We start from the raw sequence: 15,332 nt of genomic DNA, 5'->3' as shown, positions 1-15,332 counted from the left end.
ATAAGACCCATCCTGCAAACCAGGCAGCATCCTGGTAAATCTCCTTTGCACCCTTTCCAATGCTTCCACATCCCTCCTATAATGAGGTGACCAGAACTGCACACAATACTCCAAATGTGGTCTCACCAGGGTCATGTACAGTTGCAGCATAACCCCACGGCTCTTAAACTCAAGCCCCCCGTTAATAAGCGCTAACACACTATAAGCCTTCTTCACGGCTCTATCCTTCTGTTCCTTGAATACATTGAGGGCCGAATGGCCTCCTGGTCCTATTTTGGGCAGCACGGGAGCACAGTGTTAGCACAGTTGCTTCACAGCTCCAGGGTCCCTGCGTGGGTTTCCTCCCACAGTCCAAAGGCGTGCAGTTTATGTGGATTGGCTGCACTAAATTACCCTTAGGTAAGGTGGGGTTACGGGGATAGGGTGGAGGTGTGGGCTTAAGTAGAGTGCTCTTTCCAAAAACCGATGCGGACTCGATGGGCCGAATGGCCTCCTTCTGCACTGTAAATTCTATGATTCTATTTTCTATGTTTCTCAGATAAGGAGACCAATACTGCATACGCTATTCCAGGTGCAGTCTCGCGAAGATCCTGTAAAGCTGCACCCCTGCTCCTGCACTCTAGTCCTCTTGCAATGAAGGCCAACATACCGGTTACCTTCCAAAGTGGGATGATGGCGCAGTGATTAGCACTGCTGCCTCACATCACCAGGGACCCGGGTTCAATTCCGACGTGGGGTCATTGTCTGTGCGGAGTCTGCACGTTCTCCTCATCTCTGCGTGGGTTTCCTCCGGGTGCTCCGGTTTCCTCCCACAGTCCAAAGATGTGCTGTTAGGTGGGTTCTGGGCACAGGGCGGGGAAGTGGTCCGAGGTACGGGTACTCTTTCAGAGGGCCGGTACAGACTAGATGGGCCAAATAGCATCCTCCTGCTCTGTAGGGATTGTATGATTCTACGATCTGCTTGTTGTATCTGCAGGCTTGCTTTCAGTGCCCGCCTAACACCCTGTTTGAGCTCTTTTCTACTTTCACTGTTTTCATCAAGTGCTTCATCTGTTTTTAGTTGCCTCGACCTCACGTATGCATCTTCTTCCTTTTGGACGAGAGTCATAATTTCCCTGGTCATCCACAGTTCCTGAATCCAGTCTTTCCTTTTTACCGGCACATGCCTGTCCTGCATCAACTGCTCCTTAAGACTCCCGCGTGCCAAATGTGGGTTTACCCTCAAACAGCCTTTCTCAAACACCAGCCTCCAAATCCGGCCTAATCTGGTTGTAGTTAGCCTTCCCCCAATTTAGCACCTTAACCCCAGGACCACACTCGTCCTTTTCCATGAGTATCCGAAAGCTTACCGAATTGTGGTCACTGCTCACCACATGTTCTCCCACTGCCCAATGCAACTTTGATGGCCTGGCCAGGCTCGTCCCTGAGTACTAGGTCCAATATAGCCCTCTCTCTAGTCGGACTATCCACATATTGTTCCAAAAAACCTTCTTGGACACACTGAACAAATTGCTCACCATCCAGACCCCGAGCCCCAAGGGATTTCCAGTCAATATGAGGAAAATTAAAGTTCCCACTACAACAACCCTACTATTTCTACATCTATCCAGAATCTGCTTACATATCTGTTCTTCAACTTCCGTGGGCTGTTGGGAGGCCTGTAGTACACCCCCATCATAGTGACTGCCCCCTTCCTGTTTCTGACCTCTACCCACAGTGCCTCGGTACTTGATTCTTCCCTGGTGTCCTCCCTCTGTACAGCTGTAATATGTTCTCTAACCAGTTTTGCAACTCCCCACCACTTTTACCTTCCTCCCTGTCGTGTCTAATACACCTATATCCTGGAATATTTAGGTGCCAGTCCTGTCCCTTTTTTAACCAAGTCTCCTTTACAGCAACCACATCCAAGTTACGCACATGAATCAAGGATCTAAGTTCATCTGTCTTACCTGTTATACTCCGTGCATTGAAGCACTCCCGACCTCCAGGCCCACTGAGTTCGATCTCCCCCAGCCTGCCCTTCCTCTTAGCCAGCCTGACCCTGGTACCATGCTCATCCCGTCTCTACATTTGCTGTCTTAGGGCAGCACGGTAGCACAGTGGTTAGCACCATGGCTTCACAGCGCCAGGGTCCCAGATTCCATTGCCGGTTTGGGTCACTGTCTGTGCGGAGTCTGCACGTTCTCCCCATGTCTCCGTGGGTTTCCTCCGGGTGCTCCGGTTTCCTCCCACAAGTCCCGAAAGACGCGCTATTAGATGAAATGGACATTCTGAATTCTCCCTCTGTGCACCCGAACAGGCGCCGGAATGTGGTGACTAGGGACTTTTCACAGTAACTTCATTGCAGTGTTAATGTGAGCCTACTTGTGACAATAAAGATTATTATTGCTGATCTAATTCCCAGCCCCTGCCAAATTAGTTTCAACCCACCCGAACCATACTAACAAACCTCCCCCCCCAGGATATTGGTGCCCCTCCAGTTCAGGTGTAGCCCGCCCTTCTTGTACAGGCCCCACCTTCCCTGGAAGACATCCCAATGATCCAAAAAACTGAAGCCCTCCCTCCTGCACCAGTTCTTTAGCCACGTGTTCAGCTGCATTATATTCCTGTTGCTAGCCTTGCCAGCACAGGGAGTAATCCTGAGATTACTACCCTAGAGGTCCTGCTTTTTATTCTTCTATCTAAATTGCCGTTGCAGAAACTCGCTCCTCTTTCCATCTCTGTCATTCGTACCAATGTGGACAATGACCTCCCGTTTAGGATGCTTTCTGCTCAGGGCACGAGCATTAGGGAGGCAAACTACCATCCTGGAGTCCCTTTCGCGGCCACAGAAGCACCTATCTGACTGTTGAATCCTCAGCCACTATTGCTTTTCTGTGCTTTCAATGTCAACAATCTCAGGAAACTAAGGAAATTTGGCATCTGCACATTAACCCTTACCAACCTTTCCAGATGCACCACAGAAAGCATCCTATCGGGCTGCATCACAGCCTGGTATGGCAACTGCTCGGCCCAGGACCGCAAGAAACTTCAGAGAGTCGTGAACACCGCCCAGTCCATCACACGAACCTGCCTCCCATCCATTGACTCCATCTACACCTCCCGCTGCCTGGGGAAAGCGGGCAGCATAATCAAAGATCCCTCCCACCGGCTTACTCACTCTTCCAACTTCTTCCATCGGGCAGGAGATACAGAAGTCTGAGAACACGCACGAACAGACTCAAAAACAGCTTCTTCCCCACTGTCACAGGACTCCTAAATGACCCTCTTATGGACTGATCTGATCTCCCCAAGCATCTCCCCTACTGAGTAGCGCTACACTCCATATGTTCACCCGATGCCTGTGCCTATGCATTTTCATTGTGTATTTATGTATGTCCTATGTTTTTTCATTTACGGAACAATCAGTCTGGACTATAGGCAGAACAATACTTTTCGCTGTAAACATGACAATAAATCAAATCAATCAATATAATCCTAACCGACTTAGTCCGACCATCCCAGGAATCAGCCTGGGAAACCTTTGCTGCTCTCCCTCGAGAGCAAGAACATCCTTCCTCAGAGAAGGAGACCAAAACTGCCCACAATACTCCAGGTGTGGCCTCACCAAGGCCCTGTACAATTGCAGTAAAACATCCCTATTCCTCTACTCAAATCCTCTCGCTTTGAAGGCCAACATACCATTTGCCTTCTTTACTGCCTGCTGTACCTGTGAGCTTACTTTCAGCGACTGATGCACGAGGACACCAAGCTCTCACGGAGTATCCGCCTCTCTCAATTTACACCCATTCAAATAATAATCTGCCTTCCGATTTTTGCTACTGAAGTGGATAATCTCATATTTATCCACATTGTACTGCATCTGCCATACATGTGCCCACTCACTCAGCCTGTCCAAATCACGCTGAGGGATCTCTGTATCCCCCTCACAGCTCACCCTCCCACCCAACTTCGTATCATCTGCAAATTTGGATATAATACATTTATTTCAGGGCGGCACGTGGCGCAGTGGTTAGCACTGGGACTACGGCGCTGAGGACCCGGGTTCAAATCTCGGCCCTGGATCACTGTCCGTGTGGAGTTTGCACATTCTCCCCATGTTTGCGTGGGTTTCACTCCCACAACCCAAAGATGTGCAGGGAGCTGGATTGGCCTCGCTAAATTGCTCCTTAATTGGACAAAAAATAATTTGGCACTGTAAATTTGTAAAATAAATAAATAATACATTTAGTTCCCACGCCCAAATAAGAACATAAGAACTAGGAGCAGGAGTAGGCCATCTGACCCCTCGAGCCTGCTCCGCCATTCAATGAGATCATGGCTGATCTTTTGTGGACTCAGCTCCACTTTCCGGCCCGAACACCATAACCCTTAATCCCTTTATTCTTCAAAAAACTATCTATCTTTATCTTAAAAACATTCAATGAAGGAGCCTCTACTGCTTCACTGGGCAAGGAATTCCATAGATTCACAACCCTTTGGGTGAAGAAGTTCCTCCTAAACTCAGTCCTAAATCTACTTCCCCTTATTTTGAGGCTATGCCCCCTAGTTCTGCTTTCACCCGCCAGTGGAAACAACCTGCCCGCATCCATCCTATCTATTCCCTTCATAATTTTATATGTTTCTATAAGATCCCCCCGCATCCTTTAAATTCCAACCAGTACAGTCCCAGTCTACTCAACCTCTCCTCGTAATCCAACCCCCTCAACTCTGGGATTAACCGAGTGAATCTCCTCTGCACACCCTCCAGTGCCAGTACGTCCTTTCTCAGGTAAGGAGACCAAAACTGGGGAACACAATACTCCAGGTGTGGTCTCACTAACACCTTATACAATTGCAGCATAACCTCCCTAGTCTTAAACTCCATCCCTCTAGCAATGAAGCACAAAACTCCATTTGCCGCCTTAATAACTTGTTGCACCTGTAAACCAACTTTTTGCGACTCATGCACTAGCACACCCAGGTCCCTCTGCACAGCAGCATGTTTTAATATTTTATCATTTAAATAATAATCCATTTTGCTGTTATTCCTACCAAAATGGATCACCTCACATTTGTCAACATTGTATTCCATCTGCCAGACCCTAGCCCATTCACTTAGCCTATCCAAATCCCTCTGCAGACTTCCAGTATCCTCTGCACTTTTTGCTTTACCACTTATCTTAGTGTCGTCTGCAAACATGGACACATTGCCCTTGGTCCCCAACTCCAAATCATCGATGTAAATTGTGAACAGTTGTGGGCCCTACACTGGTCCCTGAGGGACACCACTAGCTACTGATTGCCAACCAGAGAAACACCCATTAAACCCCACTCTTTGTTTTCTATTAATTAACCAATCGTCTATCCATGCTACTACTTTACCCTTAACGCCATGAATCTTTTATCTTATGCAACAGCCTTTTGTGTGGCATCTTGTCAAAGGCTTTCTGGAAATCCAGATATACCACATCCATTGGCTCCCCGTTATCTACCGCACTGGTAAAGTCCTCAAAAAATTCCACTAAATTAGTTAGGCACGACCTGCCCTTTATGAACCCATGCTGCGTCTGCCCAATGGGACAATTTCCATCCAGATGCCTCGCTATTTCTTCCTCGATGATAGATTCCAGCATCTTCCCTACTGCCGAAGTTAAGCTCACTGGCCTATAATTACCCGCTTTCTGCCTACCTCCTTTTTAAACAGTGGTGTCACGTTTGCTAATTTCCAACCCGCCGGGACCACCCCAGAGTCTAGTGAATTTTGGGAAATTATGACGAGTGCATTTGCAAATTCCCTAGCCATCTCTTTTAACACTCTGGGATGCATTCCATCAGGGCCAGGAGACTTGTCTACCTTTAGCTTGCCCATCACTACATCCTTAGTGATAACAATCGTCTCAAGGTCCTCACCTGTCATAGCCTCATTTCCATCAGTCACTGGCATGTTATTTGTGTCTTCCACTGTGAAGACCGACCCAAAAAACATGTTCAGTTCCTCAGCCATTTCCTCATCTCCCATTATTAAATCTCCCTTCTCATCCTCTAAAGGACCAATATTTACCTTAGCCACACTTTTTTGTTTTATATATTTGTAGAAACGTTTACTATCTGTTTTTATAATCTGAGCAAGTTTACTCTCATAATCTATTTTACTCTTCTTTATAGCTTTTTTAGTAGCTTTCTGTTGCCCTCTAAAGATTTCCCAGTCCTCTAGTCTCCCACTAATCTTTGCCACTTTGTATGCTTTTTCCCTCAATTTGATACTCTCCCTCATTTCCTTCGATATCCACGTTCGATTTTCCCTCTTTCTACCATAATTCCTTTTTGTTTGTATAAACTTTTGCTGAGCATTGTGAAAAATCGCTTGGAATGTTCTCCACTGTTCCTCAACTGTCGACAACAAGGACTCCAACATAAGTCTCCTATTTATTGACTACAGCACTGCCTTCAATACCATAATCCCAGCCAAGCTTTTATCAAAACTCCAAACCTGGGACTTGGCTCACAGTCTACCTTCGCCAGCTCTTCTCTCATCCCATTGTAATCTCCTTTATTTGAGCACCCTACATCTGTATTTTAAATTCCACCATATTGTGATCATTCCTTTCGAGAGGATCCCTAACTATGAGATCATTAATCAATCCTGTCTCACTGGACAGGACCAGATCTAGGACCGCTTGTTCCCTCGTAGGATCCATTACATACTGTTCGAGGAAACTATCGCGGATACATTCTATAAACACCTCCTCAAGGCTGCCTTGGCCGACCTGGTTAAACCAATCGACATGTAGATTAAAATCCCCCATGATAACTGCTGTACCATTTCTACATGCATCAGTTATTTCTTTGTTTATTGCCTGCCCCACCATGATGTTACTATTTGGTGGCCTATAGACTACTCCTATCAGGGGCTGTGGGCTAAACGGCTGGCTTGTAAAGCAGAACAAGGCCAGCAGCGCGGGTTCAATTCCCATACCAGCCTCCCCGAACAAGCGCCGGAATGTGGTGACTAGGGGCTTTTCACATTAACTTCATTTGAAGCCTACTTGTGACAATAAGCAATTTTCATTTTTTTTTTCATTATCAATGACTTTTTCGCTTCACTATTCCGGATTTCCACCCAAATGGATTCAACCTTATCTTCCATAGCACCAATGTCATCCCTTACTATTGCCCGGATGTCATCCTTAAATAACAGAGCTACACCACCTCCCTTACCATCCACTCTGTCCTTCCGAATAGTTTGATACCCTTGGATATTTAACTCCCAGTCGTGACCATCCTTTAACCATGTTTCAGTAATGGCCACTAAATCATAGTCATTCACGATGATTTGCGCCATCAACTCATTTACCTTACTCCGAATACTACGAGCATTCAGGTAAAGTTCCCTTATGTTGGCTTTTATACCTCCGCTTTAAATCTTAACGCCTCGGTCAGTAACCTCTCCTAAGTTATATTTCCTCTTAACTTTTCTCCTAATTTTCCTTGTCGTTGAACCCATATCTTCATGTAACAACCTGTTGCTTCGCTTTCCATTAATGTTTTCACTTCCCGTTTTATTCCTTTTAGTATTACTGGGCCTATTCACTGAGCTCCCCTCAGTCACTGTACCTTACTTGTACTGTGGCCCTTTTTGATTTTTGACGATGACTTCTCTGCCTTACACTTTCCCCCTTACTGCCTTTTGTTTCTATCCCCGTTTTACTTCCCTCCGAAGTACTGCATTGGTTCCCATCCCCCTGCCATATTAGTTTAAACCCTCCCCAACAGCACTAACAAACCCCCCGCAGCCCCCCCCCCCCCCCCCCCGGAGGACATTCTGCCCAGGTGCAGACCGTCCGGTTTGTACTGGTCCCACCTCCCCCAGAACCGATTCCAATGCCCCAGGAAATTGAATCCCTCCCTCTTGCACCATCTCTCGAGCAACACATTCATCCTATCACAAGACCATAAGACATAGGAGCAAAATTAGTCCACTCGGCCCATCGAGTCTGCTCCGCCATTCAATCATGGCTGATATTTTCTCATCCCCATTCTCCTGCCTTCTCCCCATAACCATAAGACCATATAACATAGGAGCGGAAGTAAGGCTATTCGGCCCATCGAGTCCACTCCACCATTCAATCATGGCTGATTTCAACTCCATTTACCCGCTCTCGCTCCTGATCCCCTGATTAATCAAGAGCCTATCTATCTCTGTCTTAAAGACACTCAGTGAATTGGCCTCCACAGCCTTCTGCGGCAAAGAGTTCCACAGATTCACCACCCTCTGGCTGAAGAAATTCCTCATCATCTCTGTTTTAAAGGATCGTCCCTTTAGTCTGAGATGGTGTCCTCTGCTTCTAGTTTTTCCTACAAGTGGAAATATCCTATCCACGTCCACTCTATCCAGGCCTCTCAGTATCCTGTAAGTTTCAATAAGATCCCCTCTCATCCTTCTAAACTCCAACGAGTACAGACCCAGAGTCCTCAACCGTTCCTCACACGACAAGCTCTTCATTCCAGGGATCATTCTTGTGAACCTCCTCTGGATCCTTTCCAAGGCCAGCACATCCTTCCTTAGATACGGGGCCCAAAACTGTTCACAATACTCCAAATGGGGTCTGACCAGAGCCTTATACAGCCTCAGAAGTACATCCCTGATCTTGTATTCTAGCCCTCTTGACATGAATGCTAACATTGCATTTGCCTTCCTACCTGCCGACTGAGCCTGCACGTTAACCTGAAGAGAATCGTGAACAAGGACTCCCAAGTCCTTTTGTGCTTCTGATTTCCTGAGCATCTTCCCATTTTGAAAATAGTCTATGCCTCCATTTCTCCTTCCAAAGTGCAGAACCTCTCACTTTTCCACATTGTATTCCATCTGCCACTTCATTGCCCACTCTCCCAGCTTGTCCAAGTCCTTCTGAAGCCCGCCTGCTTCCTCAATTCCTCAGTGGACATGTCCCTGAGCTTCCACATCGCACACGAGGAGCATGACACGGGTCAGGGATCTCCTGCCATGTCTTAAACCTTCGGTTAACTTATACAAATCATAATAATGTGAACAATTGGTGTCCTGGCATGGTACCACAGTGCATCACAGCGCCAGGGACCCAGATTTGATTCCCCGCTGGGTCACTGTCTGTGTGGAGTCTGCACGTTCTCCCCGTGTCTGCGTGGGTTTCCTCCGGGTGCTCCGGTTTCCTCGCACAAGTCCCGAAAGAAGTGTTGCGAGGTGAACTGGACCTTCTGAATTCTCCCTCTGTGTACCCGAGCAGGCGCCAGAGTGTGGCAACTAGTGGATTTTCACAGTAATTTCACTTGTTAATGCAGTGTTAATGTAAGCCTACTTGTGACACTAATAAAGATTATTAGCCCTGCGGTATCCCACGAGTCACTGCCTGCCAATCAGAAAAAGACCCATTTATTCAAACTTTTGCTTCTAGTTTACTAACCAGCTTTATCTGCATCTCAAGACACTACCCACAATCCCGTGCGCTATAACTTTACATATTATCTGCTCTGTGAGACCTTGTCGAAAGCCTTCTGAAAGTCTAAATAAACCACATCCACCGGTTCTCTCTGGTCAACTCTACTGGTTACTTCTTCAAAGAATTCCAGTTGATTTGTCGAGCATGATTTTCCTTTCGTATATCCCTGCTGACTTTGTCTGATTACACCACTGCTTTCCAAATGCTGTGCTATGAAATCCTTGATAATGGACTCCAGCAACTTCCCACTACCGACGTTAGGCTCACTGGTCTATACGTCCGTTTTCTCTCTCCCTCCCTTTTTGAATAGCGGGGTTACATTCTCTACCCTCCAATCTGTAGGAACCAATCCAGAGTGCAAAGAATTTTGGAAAATGACCACCAATGGAGCTACAATTTCGAGGGCCACATCCTTAATAATAATAATCTTTTTATTGTCACAAGTAGGTTTACATTAACACAGCAATGAAGTTACTGTGAAAAGCCCCTAGTCGCCACATTCCGGCACCTGTTCGGGTTCAGAGGGAGAATTCAGAACTCTCAGCTGGTACGGGAATTGAACCCGCGCTGCTGACCCTGTTCTGCATCACAAACCAGCTGACTAGCCCACTGAGCTAAACCAGCTAACTATAAACCAGCTATGTACTCTGGGATGAAGATTATCCGGCCATGGAGATTTGTCTACCTTCAATCCCATTAATTTCCCCAAATCCATTTCTTTACTGATACTAATTTCCTTCAGCTCCTCACTAAAACTTGCGATTCCCAGAACTTCCGGTACATTATTCATGTCTTCCTTTGTGAAGACAGGAGCAAAGTACAAATTAGTTCCTCAGCCATTTCTTTGTTCCCTGTTATGAATTCCCCCGTTTCTGACTGTAAGGGGCCTGCATTAGTCTTTATTAATCTTTTTCTCTTTACATACCTTTACATACATAGTCTTTGGAATTCTCTGAGAGCAGTGGAGTGGAGCAGGCCGAGTTACTGAATTTCACAGCTGCAGGGTCCCAGGTTCGATTCCCGGCTTGGGTCACTGTCTGTGCGGAGTCTGCACGTTCTCCCCGTGTCTGCCTGGGGTTCCTCCGGCTCCTCCGGTTTCCTCCCACAGTCCAAAGATGTGCGGGTTAGGTGAATTGGCCAATGATAAATTGCCCTTAATGTCCAAATTGCCCTTGGTGTTGGGTGGAGGTGTTGAGTTTGGGTAGGGTGCTCTTTCCAAGAGCCGGTGCAGACTCAAAGGGCCAAATGGCCTCCTTCTGCACTGTAAATTCAATGATAATCTATGATTAATCTAGACAAAGGTTCGGCACAATATCGTGGGCCAAAGGGCCTGTTCTGTGCTGTATTTTCTATGTTCTATGTTCTATACCTACAGAAACTTTTAGTCAGTTTTTATGTTCCCCGCTAGTTTACTCTCAAATTGTATTTTCCCCTTAATCAGTCTCTTGATCTCTGACAAAGAGTCATCCAGACTAGAAACAATAGCTCCCTTTTCTCTCCACAGACGCTGTCCGACCTGCTGAGATTGTCCAGTATTTTCTGTTTTTGTTTCAGATTCCAGCATCCGCAGTAATTTGCTTTTACCTTGGTCTGCCTTTGCTGAATTTTAAACTATTCCCAATCCTCAGGTCTGTTGCTTTTTCTTGCTAATTTTATGCCTCTTCTTTGAATCTAATACTGTCTCTAATTTCCCTTGTGAGCCAGTGTTTGGCCACAGTTCCCTTTCTATTCTTGCACCAAATAGGAATAAACAACTTCTGGAGTTCACCTGGTCGTTCCGTGAATGCTGTCATTGCCTGTCCGCTGTCCTTCCTTTCAGTAATGTTTCCCAGTCCGTCACAGCCAGCTCATGCCTCATACCATCATAGTTACCTTTACTGAGGTTCAGGACCCTCGTCTCAGAATCAACTACCTCACTATTCACCTTGATAAAGAATTCTATCATATTATGGTCACTCATCCCCAAGGGTTCTCTCACAACTAGATTGCCAACTAATCCTTTCTCATTGCACAACACTCAGTCCAGGATGGCCTGTTCCCTTGTTGGTTCCTCAACATATTGGTCCAGAAAACCATCCCCTACACACTCCAGAAATTCCTCCTCTATTGTACTGTGACTAATTTGACTCAAGCAATCTATATGCAGACTAAAGTCACCCCTAATCACAGATGTTCCTTTATCACACGCATCTCTGATTTCCTGCCTGATGCTATTCCCAACATTACCCTGCAGTTTGGTGGTCCCTATAATAATCTTTATTAGTGTCACAAGCAGGCTTACATTAACACGGCAATGAAGTTACTGTGAAAATCCCTGAGTCGTCACATTCCGGCGCCTGTTCGGGTACAGAGGGAGAATTCAGAATGTCCAATTCACCTAGCAACGCGTCTTTCGGGACTTGTGGGAGGAAACCGGAGCACCCGGAGGAAACCCATGCAGAAACGGGGAGAACGTGTAGACTCCGCACAGACAGTGACCCAAGCCAGGAATCAAACCTGGGTCCCTGGTGCTGTGAAGCAACGGTACTAACCACTGTGCTACCTTGTCGCCCATATATATATACCATGTATACCACGCCTACAAATGTTTTTGACCCTTGATGTTTAACTTGACCCAGATTTCACATCATCTGTACCAATATCTTTCCTCAATATTGTATCAATATCTTCTTTAATCAACAACACAACTCCACCACCTTTTCCTTTCTGTTTGTCCTTCCTAAAAACTGAATAGCCTCAATGTTTAGTGCCTACCCTTAGTCACCTTGGAGCCATGTCTCCGTCATCCCAACTGCATTATACCCCTTTACATTTATCTGCTAATCCATTTTATTTTGAATGCTTCACGTGTTCAGGTACAAAACCTCAAGGCTAGTCATTTTAACATCCCGTCCCTTCCTATTTTTGTATGGTCACAGTTTCCAAAATACTCCCCCACAATCTTCATCCACTTTCGAAGCTTCATTTCCTGAAACTAGATCCAGCACCTTGTTGGACTTTCTGCATATTAACAAAAAAGCTCCCCTGGATGCATTTTAAGAATTCTGCCCCCTCTAAGCCCTTCACACCTTGACAATCCCAGTTAATATTGGAGAAGTTGAAATCCCCGACTATTATTACCTGATTTTTCTTACACTTCTCAGAGATTTGCCGACATATCTGCCTTTATATCTGTCCCGGACTACAGTACACTCCCAGCAATGTGACCGTTCCCCTTCTCTTACTAAGTTCTACCCATATGGCTTCATTTAGGAGAGTACTAAGATATCATCCCCGAGTACTGCCGTAATGTTCTCCCTAATCAATAATGCAATTCCTCCTCCTCTATCCCCAGGACGTTCAGCTGCCAGTCCTGTCCTTCTTTCAACCAAGTTTCTGTGATTGCAATAATGTCAGAATTCCACGTGCTGATCAACACTGAGTTCATCAGTCTGACCCGTCAGGTTCCTGCATTGAAATAAATGCAGTTTAGACTACCCCTCTGCACGTCTGGTTTACCCTCTATTCTGACAGAGCCTCAGGTCTTTTTCTTTAAGCATTCTCAGAAGATCTCTCTTGTTCGATTTGGTATATTCAAGATATTTCTGTACAGCAAATATTCCTGAGTGCTAACTGTATTTCAAAGTGGATTGGGATCTGAGATGGTTTTATTGTTTGAGTGGGAATAAAGATAGCAGTTAAGGGTTATCATGTCACTGCATTGATCAGCGTTGTTTAAGGAGTAATTGTCAGCTATTTTCTGGTGTGATATTAAACATATTTTAATCCTGTGTTAGTAATAAACCTTGGTGGCTGCCCTTGCAAATGGAAAGCTGCTTCAAGTGGTGTTCCATAGGGTTCTGGCTCGTGTCAGGACCCTGCTGTTTGTATTATGTATTAACAATTTGGACTTGAACGTGAGGGGCAGGATGTGGGAAATTTGGAGACGACACAGAAATTGGCCGTGTAGTGGACAGGATAGAGAATTGCTGTCACCTCCAAAATAATATAGATGGGTTGCTGGAGTGAGTGGGAAAGGGGAAGATGGAGTTCAACTCGGATAAGTGTGAGGAAATACACCAGGGAGGTCAAACAGTAAAAGGGAATACACAATAAAGGGGAATATACTGAGAGGGGTAGACAAAGTGAGAGATCTTGGCGTTCAAGTGCACAGGTCCCTAGAGGTAGCAGTACGGGTAGATAAGGTTGTAAACAAGGTTAATGGAATGCTCTCCTTCACTGTATTACGATCCTGGACCAGCCCCCAACAGTGGCTAGGATTCTGGACACAAACCCCAGTATTTCAGTTTAATTTCGTCAGACTGAGGAAAGGATACCTCGCTCCAGGAGTAATTTCACAATGAAATAAGGACATAAGAACATCTGGCCCCTCGAGCCTGCTCCACCATTCAATGAGATCATGGCTGACCTTTTGTGGACTCAGCTCCACTTTCAGGCCCAAACACCATAACCTTTTATTCCTCAAAAAATGATCTATCTTTATCTTGAAAACATTTAATGAAGGAGCCTCAACTGGGCAAGGAATTCCACAGATTCACAACCCTTTGGGTGAAGAAGTTCCTCCTAAACTCAGTCCTAAATCTACTTCCCCTTATTTTGAGACTATGCCCCCTAGTTCTGCTTTCACCCGCCAGTGGAAACAACCTGCCCACATCTATCCTGTCTATTCCCTTCATAATCTTATATGTTTCTATAAGATCCCCCCCTCATCCTTCTAAATTCCAACGAGTACAGTCCCAGTCTACTCAACCTCTCGTAATCCAATCCCTTCAGCCCTGGGATTAACCGAGTGAATCTCCTCTGCACACCCTCCAGCTCCAGTACGTCCTTTCTCAGTTAAGGTGACTAAAACTGGGGAACACAATACTCCAGGTGTGGCCTCACTAACACCTTATACAATTGCAGCATAACCTCCCTAGTCTTAAACTCCATCCCTCTAGCAATGAAGGACAAAACTCCATTTGCCGCCTTAATCACCTGTTGCACCTGTAAACCAACTTTTTGCGACTCTTTGTTCTTCTCTCATGCACTAGGACACCCAGGTCCCTCTGCACATCAGCATGTTTTATCATTTAAATAATAGTCCATTTTGCTGTTATTCCTACCAAAATGGATAACCTCACATTTGTCAACATTGTATTCCATCTGCCAGCCCCTAGCCCATTCACTTAGCCTGTCCAAATCCCTCTGCAGACTTCCAGTATCCCTCTGCACTTTTTGCTTTACCACTTATCTTAGTGATGTCTGCCAACCAGAGAAACACTCATTAATCCCCACTCTTTGCACTCCCCTCCCCCCTCGGACTCACTCCCCCCTCCGTTCGCACTCTCATCTCCTCTCCTCACTCCCCCTTTACCACCCCTCCCTCCCCTCACGCCCACTCATCTCTCTCCCCACCCCCTTTACTCTCCCCACTCCCCCCTTTACTCTCCCCACTCCCCCTTTACTCTGCCCAGTCCCCCCCTCCACTACTCTCCCCACCCCCCTCCCACCCACACTCCCCTCCCCCCTCACTCTCCTCCCCTCCCACACTATCCCCTTCCCCCCCCACTCTCCCCTCCCCCCCCCCCCCACTCTCCCCTCCCCCCCCCCACTCTCCCCTCCCCCTCACTCTCCCCTCCCCCCTCACTCTCCTCCCCCTCCCACTCCCCCCTGCCCCCCCACACTATCCCCTTCCCCCCCCACCGCTCTCCCCCCTCCCCCCCCACTCTCCCCCCCTCCCCCCCCACTCTCCCCCCCCTCCCCCCCCACCCCCCCCCACTCTCCCCCCCTCTCTCCCCTCCCCCCCACCACTCTCCCCTCCCCCCCCCACTCTCCCCCTCTCTCCCCCCCCCCCCCCCCTCTCCCCTCCCACCTTGGGCAGCTCCCGCAGTT

The 15,332-nt window shown here is 46.8% G+C and overlaps 1 protein-coding gene across 1 annotated transcript in view; it reads right to left on the bottom strand.

Moving 5' to 3' along the window:
* The window catches only part of LOC140425665 (protein scribble homolog), a gene marked incomplete at its 5' end in the record, with an annotated part of 1,618,068 nt that extends 1,602,738 nt beyond the window's left edge, over nucleotides 1–15,330 (bottom strand). Inside the window, 1 exon segment of the mRNA XM_072510160.1 lies at nucleotides 15,313–15,330. Coding sequence (XP_072366261.1) covers nucleotides 15,313–15,330 — 18 coding nt within the window.
* Nucleotides 15,331–15,332: the final 2 nt, after the last annotated feature.

The sequence above is a fragment of the Scyliorhinus torazame genome, chromosome 6 (genome assembly GCF_047496885.1).
Source record: "Scyliorhinus torazame isolate Kashiwa2021f chromosome 6, sScyTor2.1, whole genome shotgun sequence".
Lineage (NCBI taxonomy): Eukaryota > Metazoa > Chordata > Chondrichthyes > Carcharhiniformes > Scyliorhinidae > Scyliorhinus > Scyliorhinus torazame.
Note: the sequence above shows the minus strand (reverse complement) of the source record. Positions and strands in the feature narration are given on the sequence as shown.